Source organism: Trachypithecus francoisi, unplaced genomic scaffold (genome assembly GCF_009764315.1).
Source record: "Trachypithecus francoisi isolate TF-2019V2 unplaced genomic scaffold, Tfra_2.0 Lachesis_group3, whole genome shotgun sequence".
NCBI classification, from domain to species: domain Eukaryota; kingdom Metazoa; phylum Chordata; class Mammalia; order Primates; family Cercopithecidae; genus Trachypithecus; species Trachypithecus francoisi.
Genome location: NW_022681468.1, coordinates 133,969,743 through 133,991,533, shown reverse-complemented (window position 1 = coordinate 133,991,533; position 21,791 = coordinate 133,969,743). Strand labels below are relative to the sequence as shown.

The 21,791-nt window shown below is 39.5% G+C and overlaps 1 protein-coding gene across 1 annotated transcript in view; it reads right to left on the bottom strand.

The window, feature by feature from the left end:
- The window catches only part of NEDD4 (NEDD4 E3 ubiquitin protein ligase), a 177,920-nt gene that overhangs the window by 121,731 nt on the left and 34,398 nt on the right, over positions 1-21,791 (bottom strand). The window contains exons 3-4 of the mRNA XM_033190033.1: positions 16,270-16,348; positions 16,135-16,173 (exon numbers count right to left, since the gene is read on the bottom strand). Of these exons, the coding sequence (XP_033045924.1) occupies positions 16,135-16,173; positions 16,270-16,348 (118 nt within the window). The remainder of the gene's footprint in view (positions 1-16,134; positions 16,174-16,269; positions 16,349-21,791) is intronic.

Sequence of the window (21,791 nt, the reverse complement as noted above, 5' to 3'; positions counted from 1 at the left end):
AAAAAAAAAAAAAATATCACACCAAATTTGTGTGCATATGTAGTTTTTTTTCCCTATCCATAAAAATACAAAAGAAAAAAAAAACCACATAGGAAATCCCAGAAGAGCATACTATCAGTGGTGGTTTTATAGAGATGAAATCATGGCTGATTTTCATTTCTCTTTATTAAAAAAAAATTGATCTCGTATAAGTTACATTACTTATATAACATAATATAAACACACACTTACCTATATATACATTATATACATCTAATATATTGAGTATGAATGCTTAAAATATACACAGAGCACCTGCAGAATGTAGGAAATGGGATGAGGCTTTTTCAGATGCCCGTGCACAATTCTTATGCATAGAGCAAATAACATGTGCATTGCACCTAATGGGTTGTACATTTTTCCCTCTGAGCATGTGAAGTGTAGATTTTAATTATAATTTGCTTTTTTTTTTTTTTTGAGACAGAATTTCATTCTTGTCGCCTAGGCTGGAGCGCAATGGGGTAATCTCAGCTCACTGCAACCTCTGCCTCCCAAGTGATTCTCCTGCCTCAGCCTCTTGAGTAGTTGGGATTACAGGCACGCAATATGATGTCCAGCTAATTTTTGTATTTTTAGCAGAGATGAGGTTTCACCATATTGGCCAGGCTGGTCTTCAACTCCTGACCTCAGGCAATCTACCCTCCTCGGCCTCCCAAAGTGCTGGGAATACAGGCATAAGCCACTACTCCTGGCCATAATTTGTTATTGAGCACTAACTTCAACTTGGAGTTTCCCATTTGTGTTAACTTGTCAATAACAGTTTTTCACAAAAACTTTTTTTGAACTTCATGTTTTCTCAAAGACATAAAAGCTGCCTTCAACTTCTGACCACAATTTCCATTTGGCCGAATGCCCAAGAACCATGCTTTTGCTGTAATATGTTATCTCAAAAGACATTTTTATGGTGAATACATTCAGTTGAAAACATTCTGGGCTATATACAAATGATGATATAAATGACAAAGAGGAAAATTGAGGATCACACAAATAATGTCCTTTGTACAGAAGATATTTCACCATATGTTTTCAGCTTTTTTCTAGGCATAATGAATTAGCATTGATCCACACAAATTTATCTAGTTATCCTTATAATAAATTAGCAAAATTTATAATTGAAACAAACATGCAGCCTATGATCCCAAAAATGAAGTAAATATTTGGTAAATGTTACTAGCTAAAACATTTGGTAGTAATGAAGTTATGGAAAATAAAATAAAAAATAAGGAAATGACAGTAGAGTCCTAATCCTGATTTGTCAATTACAAATAGCCTTCTTTCAAGACAAAAATAAATGGAAAGATATCCTGTGTTCATGGATTGGAAGAACTTAATATTGTTAAAATGTCTATACTATCCAAAGTAATCTAGAAATTCAATGCTACACCCATCAAAATCCCAATGGTATTTTTTATAGAAATAGAACAAATAATCCTAAAATTCATACAGAACTACAAAAGACCCTGCATCTTGAGAAAGAAGAACAAAGCTAGAGGCATAATAGTTCCTGATTTCCAAATATATCACAAAGCTACAGTAATTAAAACAGTCTGATACAGGAATTAAGATAGACAGAAACCGGCCAGACGCGGTGGCTCAAGCCTGTAATCCCAGCACTTTGGGAGGCCGAGACGGGCGGATCACAAGGTCAGGAGATCGAGACCATCCTGGCTAACACGGTGAAACCCCGTCTCTACTAAAAGATACAAAAAAAACCTAGCCGGGCGAGGTGGTGGGCGCCTGTAGTCCCAGCTACTCCGGAGGCTGAGGCAGGAGAATGGCGTAAACCCAGGAGGCGGAGCTTGCAGTGAGCTGAGATCCGGCCACTGCACTCCAGTCCGGGCGACAGAGCGAGACTCCGTCTCAAAAAAAAAAAAAAAAAAAAAAGATAGACAGAAACCAATGAAATAGATAGATCAAAAACAAACCCAAGAAATACAGTTCAATGATCTTCGACTCAGGTGCCAAGCATACACAAAGGGGAAAGGACAGTCTCTTCAACAAATGGTGGCCAGGCACAGTGGCTCACACCTGTAATCCTAGCACTTTGGGAGGCTGAGGTGGGAGGATCATGAAGTCAAGAGATCGAGATCATCCTGGCCAATGCGGTGAAACCCTGTCTCTACTAAAAATACAAAAATTAGCTGGGAGTGGTGGTGCCTGCCTGCGGTCCCAGCTATTCAGGAGGCTGAGGCAGAAGAATCATTTGAACCTGGGAGGTGGTGGTTGCAGTGAGCCGAGATGGTGCCACTGCATTCCAGCAAGACTCTGTCTCAAAAACAAAACAAAACAAAAATCAAAACAAAAAAAACAACAAATCACTTGGAAAAACTGGATATCCACATGCAAAAGAAAGAAATAGGACCCTTATCTTAAAACAAACACAAAAATCAGCTCAAAATGAATTAAAGACACAAACAAGACCTGAAACTGTAAAACCCCTAGAAGAAAACAGAGGAGAAGCTTCTTGACTTTGGTCTTGACGATGCCAATGATTTTTTGGGAGACACCAAAAACACAGGCAATGAAAGCAAAAACTGACAAGTGTGGCTACATTTAACTAAAAAGCTATATAACAAAGGAAACAACAAAGTGAAAAGGCACCCTACAAAATGGGAAAAATATTTGTAGACCATGTATAAGATAAAAAGTTGATATCCAAACTTCAAAATTACATACAAAAGGAACTAATATAACCCAATAGCAAAAACAAACAAGGAACAACAACAACAACAAATAAAATAAACTCCCAGGCACAGTGGCTCATGCCTATGATCTCAGCACTTTGGGAGGCTGAGACCAGCCTGGGTAAAACAGTGAGGCACTACAAAAAAAAAAAAAAAAATTAAAAATGGCTGGGCGTGGTAGTATGCACCTGTTTGCAGCTACTAGGGAGGCTGAGGTGGGAGGTCACTTCAGCCTAGAAGGTTGAGGCTGCAATGAGCCATGATTGTGCCACTGTACTCCAACCAGGTAACAGAGTGAGACTCTGTCTCAAAAAAACAAAACAAAACAAAAACAACAACAACAAAAAAACGGGAGCAATTTCCCCCATGCTGTTCTCATGACAGTGAGTGAGTTCTCCGGAGATCTGATAGTTTTACAAAGGGTTCCGCCCCCTTCACTTTCTCTTCTCTCTCCTACCACCTTGTGGAGAAGATACCTGCTTCCCGTTCATCTTCTGCCATGACTGTAAGTTTCCTGAGGCCTCCCCAGCTATGTGGAACTGTGAGTCAATTAAACCTCCTTTGTTTATAAATCACCCAGTCTCAGGTAGTATCTTTATCATAGTGTGAAAACGGACTAATACAAACAATAAAGAACTCAATTTAAAAAATGAACTAAAGACTTGAATAGACATTTCTCCAAAGACAAATAGCCTACCCTTTATGTAAAAAGGTGCTCACAAATCACTAATCATCAGGCAGATGCAAATCAAAACCACACCTGTTAGGATGACTATTACAAAAATTTTTAGATCTTTTTAGATAACAAGTTTTGGTAAAGATGTGGAGAAATTAGAATCCCTGCACACTGTTGGTAGCAATGTAAAATAGTCCAGCCTCTACAGAAAACAGTATAAAGGTTCCCCATAAAATTAAAAAATAGAACTACCGGTCATCTAGCAATCCCACTTCTACATATGTAGCCAGAGGAAATAAAATCACTGCAATTAAAGTTATCTGCCCTCCCACGTTCATTACAGCATTATTTACAGTAGCCAAGATATGGAAATAACCTAAATACCCATTGAAGGATACATTAAGAAAATGTGGCATATACATACAATAGAATATTATTCAGCCTTCAAAAAGGAAATCCTGCCATTTGCAACAAAATGGATGAACCTTGAGGACATTACCCTAGATGAAATAAGCTAGTCCCAGAAGAACAAATACTGATGATCTTACTCACAAAAAGTATCTAAAATAGTCAAATTCATAGAAGCAGAGAGTAGAATGGTGGTTTAATACCACACTGTACACCAAAACCTTTGTGAAGAGGGTAGATATCAAGTGTTCTTACCACAAAAAGGGGGTGATACGAGGAAACTTTTGGAGGTGATGGGTATGTTTATGACTTTGATTGTGGTGATGGTTTCACAGCTGTATGCATATGTTTAAACCTATCAAACCTTATGTATTAAATATGTGCAGGCTTTTTCTATATGAACTATACCCCCAATAAATCAGTTAAAATTTTGTTTAAATGGCTTTCTTATTTTTCTCATTAACATCTTTTTTTTTTTTTGAGACGGAGTCTCACTCTGCCGCCCAGGCTGGAGTGCTGTGTCCAGATCTCAGCTCACTGCAAGCTCTGCCTCCCGGGTTCACACCATTCTCCTGCCTCAGCCTCCCGAGTAGCTGGGACTACAGGCGCCCGCCACCTCGCCCGGCTAATTTTTTTGTATTTTTTAGTAGAGACGGGGTTTCACCGTGTTAGCCAGGATGGTCTCGATCTCCTGACTTCGTGATCCGCCCGTCTCGGCCTCCCAAAGTGCTGGGACTCATTAACATCTTTAATTCCAAAGTAGTTCTTCCTCCCTCCCTCCCTCCTTACCTCCTCCCCCTTCCCTCCCTCCGTCTCTCTTTCTCTCTCTCTCTCTCTCTCTGTCTCTCTGTCTCTGTCTATCTCTGTCTTTCTTTTGGGACTATGTTTCACTATTTTGCCCAGGGTATCCTCAAATTCCTTGGCTCAAAGTATTCTCTCCCACGTCAGCCTCCCAAATAGCTGGGACTATAGGTGTGTGCCACCATGCCTTGTGAAAAGGGTCGTTTTTTTGGTAGAGATGGGATCTCACTATGCTGCTCAGGATGATCTTAAACTTTTGGGGGGCCCACCCTGGCCTCTCAAAGTGCTGGTATTACGGGCATGAGCCACCATGACAGGTCAAATATTCTTTCTAATAGGAGAATGTAATCATCAAAAATAATGGTAAGATTTTAAAATTATAAACACCTTAATTTTTTTAAATAAAAAAATAAATTATAACATTAATTCCTCTAACAGATATCCATATTTTCTATTTCTACTTATATTGGTTTTAGTATATTTTGGCTCATAAGAATTTATCTATTTAAACTAAGTTGTTAAAATTACCGGCATAAAATTAGTTACAATATTACCTTTTAAAAAGTATCTGTAGGTTCCTTCCTCTGATTCCTAATATTAGTCATCTGAGTACTCTCTCTTTCGCTCTCATATAAGGCCAGCTGTCGTCTATCAATTTCATTAAGTTTTTTGAAGATCCATCTTTGGTTTTATTTATTTTCTCTACTTTGTGTCCATTTTCTTGTCCATTGATTTCTATTCTTATTTCCTTCCTTCTTTTTCTTTAAAGAACTTAAGGTGGAAGCTTAGATCAATTATTTTGAATATTTCTTCATTTATATATAAGTATTTAAAGGTATAAATTAATCGCTAAGCACTGAATTAGCTTCATCGCACATTTTGGTATGTTATGCTTTAACAATCAATCAGTTAAAATGCCTTTTAATTTCCCTTATATTTTCTTTTTTGATCCATGGCTTATTCAAAAGAAACCTGTTTAATTTCTAAACATTTGCGATATATATGTGTATGTGTGTGTGTGTGTGTGTGGTGTGTGTTACTGAATTCTAACTTAAATTTGTTGTGATCAGGAAACCTATCCTGTTAAACTTCTTTTTTTTTTTTTTTTTTCTGAGACAGAGGCTCACTCTGTCACCCAGGCTGGAGTCCAGTGGCGCGATTTCAGCTCACTGCAACCTCCACCTCCCAGGTTCAAGCGATTCTCATGACCAGTCTTCCAAGTAGCTGGTATTATAGGTGTGCGCCACCACACCCAACTAATTTTTGTATATATTTTTTCTTTAGTAGAGGCAGGGTTTCATCACGTTGGCCAGGCTTGTCTCAAACTCCTGACCTCAAGTGATTCGCCTGCATCAGCTTCCCCAAGTGCGAGGATTATAGACGTGAGCCATCACGCTCAACCAATCCTGTTGAATTTCAATCCTTTTAAGTGTATTGAAACTTGGTTTACAGCCCAATATGTGGTCTATCTCGGTAAATGCTCCATGGGCATATAAAAAGAATATACACTTGGGTATTAGCTGTAGTGTTCCATACACGTCAAATAGGTTAACTCGATTGCTAGTGTTGTTCAAATCACCTATGTATTTACTAAATTTTTTTGTCTAGTTGTTGTATCAGTTACTAAAAGTGACAAAATCAATTATTGTGGATTTGTTTATTTATTTAGTTCTGTCAATTTTTACTTCATAATTTTAAAGATTTATTACTAGGTCCATACACATTTCAGATTGTATGTCTTCTTGTTGAATTCACCCTTTATGATCATGAAATACCCTCTTCATCTCTGGCAATACTGTCCTGAAGTCTACTTTGGCTGATGTTAACACAACCATTAGCATGTTTTTTCTGGTGTTTGTATGGTATCTGACATGGTTTGGAATTATGTCTCTGCCCAAATCTCATGTCAAATTGTAATCCCTAATGTTGGAGGAGGGGCCAGATGGGAGGTGACTGGATCATGGAGGCAGACTTCCTCCTTGCTGCTCTGGTGACAGTGAGTGACTTCTTATGAGATTTGGTTGCCTGAAAGTGTGTAGTACTTCCCCCTTCATTCTCCTCCTCCTTCTCTGGCCATGTAAGATGAGCCTGCTTCCCCTTCACCTTCTGTCATAATTGTTAAGTTCCCTGAGGTCTCCCCAGCCATGCTTCCTGTACAGCCTGTGGAACTGTGAGTCAATTAAACCTGTTTTCTTTATAAATTACTCAGTCTCAGGCAGTTCTTTATAGCAATGCAAGAACAAAGTAATACAGAAAATTGGTGTTGGTAAGTGGGGCATTGCTATACAGATACCTGAAAATGTGGAAGCATGTTTGGAAGTGGGTAATGGGCAGAGACTGAAACAGCTTGGACAGATCAGAAGAAGAAAGGAGGATGGGGGAAAGATAGAACTTACTTCCTAGAGACTTGTTGAATGGCTGTGACCAAAATGCTTATAGTGATATGGACAGGAAAGTCCAGGCTGAGAAGGTCTCGAAGATGAGGAATCTTTTGGGAACTGAAATAAACGGCCCTCTTGCTATGCTTCTGCAAAGAAACTGGCAGCATTGTGCCCCTGCTCTAGAAATCTGTGGAACTTTGAACTTGAAAGAGATGATTTAGGGTATCTGGCAGAAGAAATTTCTAAGCAGCAAAGTGTTCAAGATGTGGCCTGCTTCTAACCATAGGCTTATATGCATTCACAGAAATGATCTGAAACTGGAACTTATATTTAAAAGGAAAGCAGAGCATGAAAGTTTGGAATATGTGCAGCCTGACCAAGTGGTAGAAAAGAAAGCCCCATTTTGTGGGGAGGAATTCAAGCCAGCTGCTGGAGCTGAATGTTCACAGCAGCCAAGACAATGGGGAAGATGCCTTGAATGCATTTTAGAGACCTTTGTGGTAGCTCCTCCTATCACAGCCCCAGAGGACTAGAAGGGAAGAATGATTTCACAGGCCAGGCCCTGGGCCCTGCTGCCCTCCACAACTGTGGGACACTGCTCTCTGAGTCCTAGCCACTCCAGCTTCAGCTGTGGGTAAAAAGGACCCAGATATGTCTCAGGCTGCTGCTCTAGAAGGTTCAAACTATAAGTCTTGGTGGCTTTCACATGGTGTTAAGCCTGAAAGTGTGCAGAGGACAAGAGCTGAGGCTTAGGAGCTCTTCCTAGATTTCAGAGGATGTATGGAAATGCCTGGCTATCCAGACAGAAGTCTGCTGCAGGGGCAGAGCCCTCATGGAGAACTTCTACTACGGCAGTGTGGATGGCAAATGTGGGACTGGAGTCCCCACACAGGGTTCCGACTGGGACACTGCCTAGTAGAGCTGTGAGAAGTGGGCCACTATTGTCCAGACCCCAGAATGGGAGATGAACAGCTTGCACTATTTGCCTGCAAAACCTGCAGGCATTCAACACTAGCCTGTGAAAGCAGCTGAAGGGGCTGTACCTTGCAGAGACACAGGGGTGGAGACACCCAAGGCCTTTGGAAACCATCCCTTGCATCAGTGTGACCTGGATGTGAGACACAGAGTCAAAGGAGATTATTTTGGAGCTTTAAGATGTAATGATTGGAAGATGGCCAAATAGGAGCAGCTCCGGTCTGCAGCTCCTGGTGTGATCGATGCAGAAGATGGGTGATTTCTACATTTCCAACTGAGGTACCCAGTTCATCTCATTCGGACTGGCTGGACAGTGGGTACAGCCCACAGAGGGCAAGCCAAAGCAGGATGGGGCACTGCCTCACCTGGGAAGCACAACAGGTTGGGGGATTTCCCTTTCCTAGTCAAGGGAAGCCGTGACAGACCGTACCCGGAAAAATGGGACACTTCTGGCCAAATACTGTACTTTTCCCACAGTCTTAGCAACTGGCAGACCAGGGGATTCTCTCTCATGCCTGGCTCGGTGGATACCACGCCCATGGAGCCTTGCTCACTGCTAGCGCAGCAGTCTGAGATCAACCTGACAATCTGCACCCTGGTGGGGTGAGGGGCGTCCACCATTGCTGAGGCTTGAGTAGGTAAACAAAGTGGCTGGGAAGCTCGAACTGGGTGGAGCCCACCTCAGCTCAGCAAGGCCTACTGCCTCTACAGACTCCACCTTTGTTAGCAGGGCATAGCTGAACAAAAGGCAGCAGAAACTCCAGCAGACTTAAACATCCCCATCTGACAGCTCTAAAGAGAGTAGTGATGCTCCCAGTATGGCACTGGAGCTCTGATAACAAGCAGATTGCCTCCTCGAGGTCCCTGACCCCTGTATAACCTAACTGGGAGACACTTCCCAGTAGGGGCCAACAGACACCTCATATAGGCAGGTGCCCCTCTGGAACAAAGCTTCCAGACGAAGGATCAGGCAGCAATTTTGCTGTTCTGCAATATTTGCTGTTCTGCAGCCTCCGCTGGTGATACACAAGCAAACGGTCTGGAGTGGACCTCCAGCAAAATCCAACAGAACTGCAGCTGAGGGACCTGAGTATTAGAAGGAAAACTAACAAACAGAAAGGAATAGCATCAACATCAACAAAAAGGACATACACACCAAAACCCCATCTGTATGTCACAAACCTCAAAGACCAAAGGTAGATAAAACCACAAAGATGGGGAGAAACCAGAGCAGAAAAGCTGAAAATTCTAAAAACCAGAGCGCCTCTTCTTCTCCGAAGGATCACAGCTCCCCTCCAGCAACAGAACAAAGCTGGAAGGAGAATGACTTTGATGAGATGACAGAAGTAGGCTTCAGAGGGTCGGTAATAACAAACTTCTCTGAGCTAAAGTAGCATGTTCTAACCCAACGCAAGAAAGCTAAAAACCTTTAAAAAGGTTAGACAAATGGCCAACTAGAATAAACAGTGTAGAGAAGATGTTAAATGACCTGATGGAGCTGAAAACCATGGCATGAGAACTTCATGACACATGCACAAGCTTCAGTAGCTGATTCGATCAAGTAGAAGAAAGGATATCAGTGATTGAAGATGAAATTAATGAAATAAAGTGAGAAGACAACTTTAGAGAAAAAATAATAAAAAGAAACGAACAAAGCCTCCAAGAAATACGGGACTATGTGAAAAGACCAACTCTATGTTTGATTGGTGTACCTGAGAGTGACAGGGAGAATGGAACCAAGCTGGAAAACACTCTTCAGGATATTTCCCAGGAGAACTTCCCCGACCTAGCAAGACAGGACAATATTCAAATTCAGGAAATACAGAGAACACCACAAAGATACTCCTTAAGAAGTGCAACACCAAGATACGTAACTGTCAGATTCACCAAGTTTGAAACGAAGGAAAAAATGTTAAGGGCAGCCAGAGAGGTAAGGTTACCCACAAACGGAAGCCCATCAGACTAACAGCGGATCTCTCGGCAGCAACCCTACAAACTAGAATAGAGTGGAGGCCAATACTGAACATTCTTAAAGAAAAGAATTTTCAACCCAGAATTTAATATCCAGCCAAACTAAGCTTCACTAGTGACGGAGAAATAAAATCCTTTATAGACAAGCTGAGAGATTTTGTCACCACCAGGCCTGCCTTACAAGAGCTCCTGAAGGAAGCACTAAACATGGAAGAGAACAACTGGTACCAGCCACTGCAAAACCATGCCAAATTATAAAGATCGTCAATGCTATGAAGAAACTGCATCAATTACGGGCAAAATAACCAGCTAACATCATAATCATAGGATCAAAATTCACACATAACAATATTAACCTTAAATGCAAATGGGCTAAATGCCCCAATTAAAAGACACAGACTGGCAAATTAGATAGAGTCAAGACCCATCAGTATGCTGTATTCAGGAGACCCATCTCATGTGCAGAGACACACATAGGCTCAAAATAAAGGGATGGAGGAAGATCTACCAAGCAAATAGAAAGCAAAGAAAAAAAAAGCAAGGGTTGCAATCCTAGTCTCTGATAAAACAGACTTTAAACCAACAAAGATCAAAAGAGACAAAGAAGGCCATTACATAATGGTAAAGGGATCAATTCAACAAGAAGAGCTAACTATCCTAAATATGTATGCACCCAATACAGGAGCACCCAGATTCATAAAGCAAGTCTTTAGAGACCTACAAAGAGACTTAGACTCCCACACAATAACCGTGAGAGATTCACCTGAAATCAACAAAATACACGTTTTTCTTAGCACCACATCACACTTATTCTAAAATTAACCACATAACTGGAAGTAAAGCACTCTTCAGCAAGTGTAAAAGAACAGATAACAACAAACTGTCTCACAGAGCACAGCACAATTACATTGGAACTCAGGATTAAGAAACTCACCCCAATATGCACAAATACATGAAAACTGAACAACCTGCTCCCGAATGACTACTGGGTAAATAACTAAACGATGGCAGAAATAAAGATGTTCTTTGAAACCAATGAGAACAAAGACATAACATACCAGAATCTCTGGGACACATTTAAAGGAGTGTCTAGAGGGAAATGTATAGCACTAAATGCCCACGAGAGAAAACAGGAAAGATCTAAAACCGACACCCTAACATCACAATTAAAAGAACTAGAGAAGCAAGAGCAAACAAATTCAAAAGCTAGCAGAAGCCAAGAAATAATTAAGATCAGAGCAGAACCGAAGGAGATAGAGACACACAAAAAAATAAAATCAGAGCAGAACTGAAGGAGATAGAGACACAAAAAAAATCCTTCAAAAACGCAGTGAATCCAGGAGCTGGTTTTTTGAAAAGCTCAACAAAATAGACTGCTAGCAAGACTAATAAAGAAGAAAATAGAGAAGAATCAAATAGACACAATAAAAAATGATAAAGGGGATATCACCACCGATCCCACAGAAATACAAACTACCATCAGCAAATACTATAAACACGTGCATGCAAATAAACTCGAAAATCTAGAAGAAATGGATAAATTCCTGGACACATACACCCTCCCAAGACTAAACCAGGAAGAAGTTGAATCCCTGAATAGACCAATAAGAGGCTCTGAAATTGAGGCAATAATTAATGGCCTACCAACCAAAAAAAGTCCAAGACCAGTTGGATTCACAGCTGAATTCTACCAGAGGTACAAAGAGGAGCTGGTACCATTACTTCTGAAACTATTCCCATCAATAGAAAAAGAGAGAATCCTCTCTAATTCATTTTATGAGGCCAGCATCATCCTGATACCAAAGCCTGGCAGAGACACAACAACAAAAAAGAGAATTTTAGACCAATATCCCTGATGAACATCAATGCCAATATCCTCAATAAAATACTGGCAAACCGAATCCAGCAGCACATCAAAAAGCTTTTCAACCATGATCAAGTTGGCTTCATCCAAGGGATGCAAGGATAGTTTAACATATGCAAATCAATAAACATAATCCATCACATAAACAAAACCAATGGAAAAAACCACATGATTATCTCAATAGATGCAGAAAAGACCTTTGACAAAATTCAACAGCCTTTCATGCTAAAAAACTCTCAATAAACTAGGTATTGACGGGACATATCTCAAAATAATAAGAGCTATTTACGACAGACCCACAGCCAATATCATACTGAATGGGCAAAAACTGGAAGCATTCCCTTTGAAAACCAGCAAAATGCCCTCTCTGACCACCACTCCTATTCAACATAGTGGTGGAAGTTCTGGCCAGGGCAATCAGGCAAGAGAAAGAAATCAAGGGTATTCAATTAGGAAAAGAGGAAGCCAAATTGTTCCTGTTTGCAGATGACATGATTGTATATTTAGAAAACCCCATTATCTCAGCCCAAAAGCTCCTTAAGCTGATAAGCAACTTCAGCAAAGTCTCAGGATACAAAATTAATGTGCAAAAATCACAAGCATTCTTATACACCAGTAACAGACAAACAGAGAGCCAAATCAGGAATGCACTTCCATTCACAATTGCTTCAAAGAGAATAAAATACCTAGGAATCCAACTTACAAGGGAGGTAAAGGACCTCTTCAAGGAGAACTACAAACCATTGCTCAGTGAAATCAAAGAGGACACAAACAAATGGAAGAACATACCATGCTCATGGATAGGAAGAATCAATATCGTGAAAATGGCCATACTGCCCAAGGTCATTTATAGATTCAATGCCATCCCCATCAAGCTACCAATGACTTTCTTCACAGAATTGGAAAACACTACTTTAAAGTTCATATGGAACCAAAAAAGAGCCTGCATTGCCAAGACAATCCTAAGTCAAAAGAACAAAGCTGGAGGCGTCACGCTACCTGACTTCAAACTATACTACAAGGCTACAGTAACTAAAACAGCATGGTACTGATAGCAAAACAGAGATATAGACCAATGGAACAGAACAGAGTCCTCAGAAATAATACCACACATCTACAACCATCTGATCTTTGACAAACCTGAGAAAAACAAGAAATGGGGAAAGGACTCCCTAATTTAATAAATGGTGCTGGGAAAATTGGTTAGCCATAAGTAGAAAGCTGAAACTGGATCCTTTCCTTACTCCTTATATGAAAATTAATTCAAGATGGATTAGAGACTTAAATGTTAGACCTAATACCATAAAAACCCTAGAAGAAAACCTAGGTAGTAGCATTCAGGACATAGGCATGGGCAAGGACTTCATGTCTAAAACACCAAAAGCAATGGCAACAAAAGTCAAAATTGACAAATGGGATCTAATTAAACTAAAGAGCTTCTGCACAGCAAAAGAAACTACCATCAGAGTGAACAGGCAACCTACAGAATGGGAGAAAATTTTTGCAATCTACTCATCTGACAAAGGGCTAATATCCAGAACCTACAAAGAACTCAAACAAATTTACAAGAAAAAAACAACCCCATCAAAAAGTTTCATTCTCTCAAAATATCTTCTAATTTCCATTGAGAATTTTTATTTGACCCATGAGCTACTTACAAGTGTTTATCATCCAAATATTTGGGGATTTTCTAGATACCTTTTTATTATTGATTCTTGCTTTCATTTCATTCTAGTCACAGACCATAATTTGCATGATTTCTATTCTTTTAAAATTGTTAGGGTTTGGGTTTTGGCCCAGATTACTCAGTATCTACTCTATGTGTACTTGAAAAGACTACATATTCTGCTACTGTTGGAATAGAGAGTCTATAGATGTCAATTAGGTAAAATCAACTTGATAGTGTTCTTCAGGACTTCCATATCACTACTAAATTTTTTTTTTCTACTTGTTCTACCAGTTACTGAGAAAAAGAAGAGTGCTAAATTCTCCACATAGGGTAATTGCCCATTTCTCCTTTCAGTTCTATCATTTATTGCTTTGGGTATTTTAAAGCTTTGTCATTAGGTGCATAAGCAATTAGAGCTGTTTCTGGCTTCTTCATGAATTTCCCCTTTTTATCATCATATAATAGTCCTTTTATGCCCAGTAATTGTCCTTATTCTAAGGTCTACTTTGTCTGACATTGATATGGCTACCTCAGTTTCTTTTGATTACTTTTGCATGGTATATCTCTTTGCATCTTTTAAATTTTAACCATCTATTTCACTATATCTAAGTAGATTTCTTTTTTCCAGTTTTCTTGAGTTATAAATGACAAATAATGATTGTAAATATTCAAAGTATACGTGTGATTTGATATATGTATATTCTGTGAAATGATTACCATAATCAAATTAACACATCTGTCACCACAGTTACTTACCACTGTGTGTGTGTATAGTGAGACCACTTAAAATCTATTCTCTTAGTACATTTCGAGTGTACATACAGTATTATTAACTGTAGTCACCATGCTACATGTTAGATCTCAGAACTTATCTATCTTACTACTAAAAGTCAGTACACTTTGACCAACATCCCCACATTTCTCCTATTCCCCCCAGCTTTATGGTTGTTTACACATCAGGTTAAGCCCGATATCCTGTTACTGTATCATGGCTCAAATTGGAAGTATCAATATGTTTTTTCTTTTAACTCTTGAAAAAATAGCAATAGCTGAATACATCTTTAATATGATAATAAAAAGCTATCCATATTTAACGGAGACATGCTAGACGCATTCCCACTAAAATTGAAACAAGACAAATATATATCCATTGTTATGACTAAACATTATTTAACATGGGCAAGCCAATAATATCAGAAAAAACATAAGAGGTAGAAAGAAAACTTTGAAATATATTGAAAATACATATGTTTCTAAGAAAAATGTAACAAAATAAGTAAAATAAAACAAAATTATAAATAAATAAATAACTCAACAACTTGGGAATTTAAAAACACTCTCCTAAGCAACACTTGTGCCAAAAAAGCAATCAAAACCAGACATTATCAAGCCTGGAATTTATTCTGGTAAATAGTAAAAACAGAAATTCATTTTTCTTCGTATGACTATCCAATTGATTCAATATCATTTCTTCAAGAGTCCAAAATTTCCTAACCGATTTAAAATGTTGTTTTTCTGTCATACTACATACAGTAGGGAAAATCTTACTCCAAACCGAAAAAACAGAAGCAACTTAATTGGTGCCGTTGGCTGGATCTTCAGCAACAGCTTCTTTGCCCTTAGTGTCAGCAATTTCTTCCCTTCAAATTCACTTTATTAAAATTGAACAAAACAAAACAAACAAAATTATCTTTAAACATGAAGTATGGAAGAACAGCTTCTGTTTTCCTTACTGAAATCAAGTATGGTACCATAGAAGCCTCCAGAGAGGCTGGTGCTTCAGGAATGATCTGTCATGTCAAATGCTGCGAAGAGCATGAGTAAGATGAGATGAGATGAACCTGGCAGCAGGGAAGTTACTGGGGACCTGAATAACAGCAGTTTCATTTGAGTGACGGGGATGTGAGTGAGAGTACAGTGGGTCAAGGATCATCCTGGAGAAGCAGAAATGATGAGGGTAGACAACTCTCCCATGAACGTTCCTTATTCAGGTGAACAGAGAAACAAGTCAACAGCTAAAGGGGAAAATGGGGTCAAGGAAGAACATTTTAAGGATGACACAAGTGGGAATAATCCAGAGAGGGGAAATTCCTGAAATGCATCTCTACCACTGCTCTGGTAGGATTTCGATTCTGGCAACAGTAAGGACTCATATCAAATAGGTACACAGAGGGTCAGTTTGAGGGTCCTACTGAGGAACTGGAAATAACTGCTGATTGGAGTTTGCTCCTATGGTAAATGAGGCAGATGGGGTGGAAAGGCAGCAATGTGAATGACGTGTGGATAAAAAGAAATCTATTCACTTGATAGGCCCTAACCTGTTTAATAATAAATGACTGGGGAGATATAAATATAATTTGCATCATCTTTATGAGAAAACACTGAATCTGCTCAACTGGAACAAGACTACTGTACAGTCTCTAATCAGTTTCACTAGAATGAGATAATTCCAGTCTTTTACCTCTCCATTATTTTACATTTATGTTTTTCATAAGACAAATGGTTCCAGGAGTATGTCATCCTCAATTTCAATTCCTTTTACATTTTCACAATTTCAAGCAAATTCTGAGATACATCTTCAAATATTATAATTGAGAATTTATCATTCTAACCTCCTGAGAAAAAAACTTACTTTTCCACTTTAGTAAAATAAAATACATACTTACTCTGAATAATATTTCTTCATTCCACTTTGGATTCAAACTCTGAAAAATAATAAACATAGTATAACTAAATAATGTTTTGTCTTCTAAAAATAAAACAAAGTACATTAAAAACTTTTGAATATTGCTAAGTCTAACCTTTTTAATGGTTTTTGTTTGCACACTTGTAAGAACTCCATTCATTGGGTCATATAACGTCACTCTCACATAAGGATCACTGTTAAAAAAAAAAAAAAGAAAGAAAAATTTTAATTATTGCTTACCCCAAGCTCAGATCACCCAGACAAAAAAATCACAGTTTTCCTTGTTAGTTATATCTACAATTATTTCCTGAATTTAAAAGTCAGAATTCTTAGGCAGGTAAGCAATTAAAGTAATTTTTGCATCTCGTTAAAAACCTGAAGTACCATGTTAGTGAAAGACACAAAGAATTAGAAAGAAAACCTTCTAATCACAGGCGTAATGATTACAACCTTCCTAGACTTTTAAAATTTTGTTTGATTTTTATTACATTCTTTCTTCTTTTCAGTTAAGATGGTTAATTCAATGATTCTAAGACTGGTTTTGTAAGACCTCAGGTTGTCTCAAGTTATCTCATGGGTGTAAACTCTTCTTACAAAGTAAAGGCAAACTGTTTTCACTTAAAAAAAAATAACTAGGTGTGGCCAGGCACAGTGGCTCATGCCTGGAATCTCAGCACTTTGGGAGGCTGAAGCGGATGGATCATGAGGTCAGGAGATCAAGACCATCCTGGCTAACACGGTGAAACCCCGTCTCTATTAAAAATAAAAAAAAAAAAAAATAAAAAATTAGCCAGGCGTGGTGGCGGGTGCCTGTAGTCCCAGCTACTCAGGAGGCTGAGGCAGGAGAATGGCGTGAACCTGGGAGGTGGAGCTTGCAGTGAGCCAAGATCACAACGCTGCACTCAAGCCTGGGCGACAGAGCAAGACTCTGTCTCAAAAAAATAATAAAATAAAATAACTAGATGTTAATATAACCAGTTCTACAAGGAGATATGGAGAAGGAAATTCTTGTGATATACAGGGTTGCAAACCACAAAACTTTGAACACTTTACTTGTCCGTGGTTAAATTTCTCCTATGTTCCTTGGGTATCCCAAGTACTCACCATTCTCCACCAAATCCCCTCCAAACTAATCCAAACTATCCTTCCCCCAACTCCATTTCTTCATAGCACGTTACCTCTTAATTGGCCAAAATCAAAGGCAGCAGAACACTCCCAACATATTGGTATTTATCAGAACCCATCCTTACCCCTAACCTAGTGAGTCAGGAGTCCTCTTGTTTTGAGTCTCATCCCCCTTATTCAGTTCTCTGAACTTTGGAGCCTTGCATCATCTGTTCTCATTGCTCTCTTTTAGACCTTTGGCTTTTTCTTTGATCTAGGTTTCTCTAGGCAAGTAAATGTTTTCAAATTCCTCCTCCCCTTGACTTTCCCTTCCTTCTCCAGCAAAGCAAAATACATCTTTTTCTTCCATTCCCAGTCAAATCTTTTCAGAGAATAATCTTTAATAATAATAATAAAAACAAGAACACTTAGATAGCAATTACTCTGTGCCAGACACTGCTGTAAGCAGGTTTTGTATATTAATTCTTTTTCTCTCTCTCTTTTTTTTTTTTTTTGAGACAGAGTATTGCTCTGTTGCTCAGGCTAGAGTGCAGTGGTACAATCTCGGCTCACTGCAACCCCTGCCTTCCGGGTTCATGCCATTCTCCTGCCTCAGCCTCCCGAGTAGCTGGGATTACAGGCGCGCAATACCACGCCCGGCTAATTTTTGTATTTTTAGTAGAGACGGCGTTTCACCATGTTGGCCAGGATGGTCTCGAACTCCTGACCTCAGGTGACCCGCCTGCCTTGGCCTCCCAAAGTGCTGGGATTACAGACATGAGCCACAGTGCCCAGCCCGTATATTAATTCTTTGAATTTCTTTTTTTTTTTTTTTTTTGAGACGGAGTCTTGCTCTGTCGCCCGGGCTGGAGTGCAGTGGCCGGATCTCAGCTCACTGCAAGCGCCGCCTCCCGGGTTTACGCCATTCTCCTGCCTCAGCCTCCGGAGTAGCTGGGACTACAGGCGCCCGCCACCTCGCCCGGCTAGTTTTTTGTATTTTTAGTAGAGACGGTGTTTCACCGTGTTAGCCAGGATGGTCTCGATCTCCTGACCTTGTGATCCGCCCGTCTCGGCCTCCCAAAGTGCTGGGATTACAGGCTTGAGCCACCGCGCCCGGCCAATTCTTTGAATTTCTATAACCACCTGTGAGGTAGGTACTATTCCTTCCTTTATTTCATACAGATCACACAGCTAGAAAGCAGACAGCCAGGATTGAAACTCCAGCACCTGGCTCCAGAGGCCATACTCTTTTCTGTTTGTTTGTTTGAGATGAAGCCTCACTCTGTAACCCAGGCTGGAGTGCAATGGCGTGATCTTGGCTCACTGCAGCTTCTGCCTCCTGGGTTCAAGCTATTCTCCCGCCACAGCCTCTCAAGTAGCTGGGATTACAGGTACGCGCCACTGCACCCAGCTAATTTTTGTATTTTTAGTAGAGACACGGTTTTGCCATGTTGGCCAGGCTGGTCTCAAACTCTTGACCTCAGGTGGTCTACCCGCCTCAGCCTCACAAAGTGCTGGGATTACAGGCATGAGCCAACATGCCCGGCTTACGCTCTCTTGCTCTGTCGCCAGGCTGGAGTGCAGTGGCACGATCTTGGCTCACTGCAACCTCCTTCTCCTGGGTTCAAGCAATTCTCCTGCCTCAGCCTCCCGAGTAGCTGGGACTATTGGCGCCTACCACCACCCCGGCTAACGTTTTGTATTTTAAGTACAGACAGGGTTTCACCATGTTAGCCGGGATGGTCTCGATTTCTTGACCTCATGATCCGCCTGCCTCGGCCTCCCAGCCTATACTCTTAACCACTATAGCATACCACTGCCTTCACTTCATTTTCTTAATTCCTGTTATGCTTCAAAACCCTACAGTCTGGTTTCTGTCTCTTCCCTTGAGATCCATTCCTCTGAAAAGGCTCTTGTTCTAGTACTGTGTACTGAAAGACTACCCTTTCCCTTGAATTACCTCAGCATTTTTGGTTAAACAGGAACTGATCATATATATATGTATATATTCTCTCTCTCGCTCTCACACACACACACACGTGCCTGTATTTCTACACTCTCCATTCCATTGAACAATATATCTATTCTCATGCCATTGCCACTCTGTCTTATTATAACTGTGTAGCAGGTCTTGAAATGAGGTAACGTAAGTCTTCCAATTTTGTTCTTTCTTGGAATTGTTTTGGCTATTCTATGTGCCTTGACTTTCCATATAAATATTGAAATCATCTTATCAATGTCTCTGAAAAAACTTGCTGAGATTTTTATTGGGATTGTGCCAAATCTAATCAATTTGGAGAAAAATGCCACCCTAACACTATTGAGTCTTCTAATTAAAACAGCATATGTATCCATTGATTTATGTGGTCTTCGATTTCTCTCAGCACTGTTCTATAGTTTTCAGTGTACATTTCTCACAAATCTTTTGCTACATTTATTTCTAAATATTTAAATTTACACGATTATAAACACATTTTTAAATTTTATTTTCCAATTGCTCAATGATAGGATACAGAAATATAACTGATTTTGGGTACACTGACTTTGCATTTTGTGGCAGTGTTAAATTCACTTATTAGTTCTTCCAGTAGCTTTTTCTGTAGATTCCTTGGGGCTTTCTACCTACAAACCATGTTGTCTGCAAATAAAGACAGTTTTACTTCTTCCTTTTTGATCTGTTATGATTTTTTTTCTTTGCCGTACTACGTGGCTAAAATATATAGTACAATGTTGGATAGAACATGTAAGCAGACAACTCTGCCTTATTCCTGAGATAGAGAGCCTTCAAACTGCCACCATTAAGTAGGTGGTTAGCTACTGGGTTTTTTCATAGATTCCCTTGATGAGGTTTAGGACATTTCCATCTATTCCTAGTTTGCAGAGAGTTTCTATTATGAATGGGTGCTGAACTTTGTCAGTTGTGTTTTCTGCTTTTATTAAGATGACTGTCTTCTCAGTGTGGCGATTCCTCAAGGATCCAGAACTAGAAATACCATTTGACCTAGTCATCCCATTACTGGGTATATACTCAAAGGATTATAAATCATGCTGCTATAAAGACGCATGCACACGTATGTTTATTGCGGCACTATTCACAATAGCAAAGACTTGGAACCAACCCAAATGTCCATCAATGATAGACTGGATTAAGAAAATGTGGCACACATACACCATGGAATACTATGCAGCCATAAAAAAGGATGAGTTCATGTCCTTTGTAGGGACATGGGTGAAGCTGGAAACCATCATTCTGAGCAAACTATCACAAGGACAGAAAACTAAACACCATATGTTCTCACTCATAGGTGGGAACTGAATAATGAGATCACTTGGACACAGGGTGGGGAACATCACACAGTGGGGCCTGTCATGGGGTGGGGGGAGGGGGGAGGGATAGCATCAGGAGATATACCTAATGTAAATGATGAGTTGATGGTTGCAGCACACCAACATGGCACATGTATATATATGTAACAAACCTGCACATTGTGCACATGTACCCTAGAACTTAAAGTATAATTTTTAAAAAAAGAAAAAAAAAAGATGACTGTCTTCTTTTATTCTATTAATATAGTGTATTACATCAGTTAATTTTCAGATGTTAAACTACCTTTGTATTTTATGTTAGTTTGCTGGGAGATTTTATCATGACTGGTGTTAGATTTTGTCAAAGGCACATTCCATGCCAAGCAAAATGACCACGTGTTTTTTCTACTTTACTGTATGAATACGATGAATTGCATTGATACATTTTTTAATGTTGAACAAATCTTGCATTCCTAGGAAAAATCCTACCTGGTGACATATAGATACATAATGTTCAATTTCATTTTTGCATCTGTGTTGAGGGATATTGGTTTTAAGTTTTCTTGTGATGTCTGTGTCTTGTTTGGGGATCAAGATAATACTAGTCTAATAAAATGAGTTGGGAAATGCCCTCCATTTTCTTAATGCATTTGTGTAGAATTTGTATTATTTATTCCTTAAATGTCTGATAGCTGTATGCAGTGATACCATGTGGGCCTGGAGTTTTCTTTGCAGGAAGGACAAATTCAGTTCCTTTAATTAACAACAAATTCAATTTCTTTTAACAACAAATTCAATTTCTTTCCCTAATAAACATCTATTAAAGTTTTGTATTTGTTCTGTGGCTAGTTCTGTAATCCATGTCTTTCAAGACTATTATCTAGTTCATCTAAGTTGTGTGTACTTCTTTATCGATATGAAATTGTACAAAATATTTTCTTTTTATCTTTTTCATTTCCACAGGATCTATAGCAATGCCCCAGTTTTCATTCTCATTACCAGTAATTAGTGCCTTCTCTCTAACTCTTGATCATTCTAGATAGATTTTTTTTTTTTTTTTTTTTTTTTTGAGACGGAGTCTCGCTCTGTCGCCCAGGCTGGAGTGCAGTGGCCGGATCTCAGCTCACTGCAAGCTCCGCCTCCCGGGTTCACGCCATTCTCCTGCCTCAGCCTCCGAGCAGCTGGGACTACAGGCGCCCACCACCACGCCCGGCTAGTTTTTTGTAT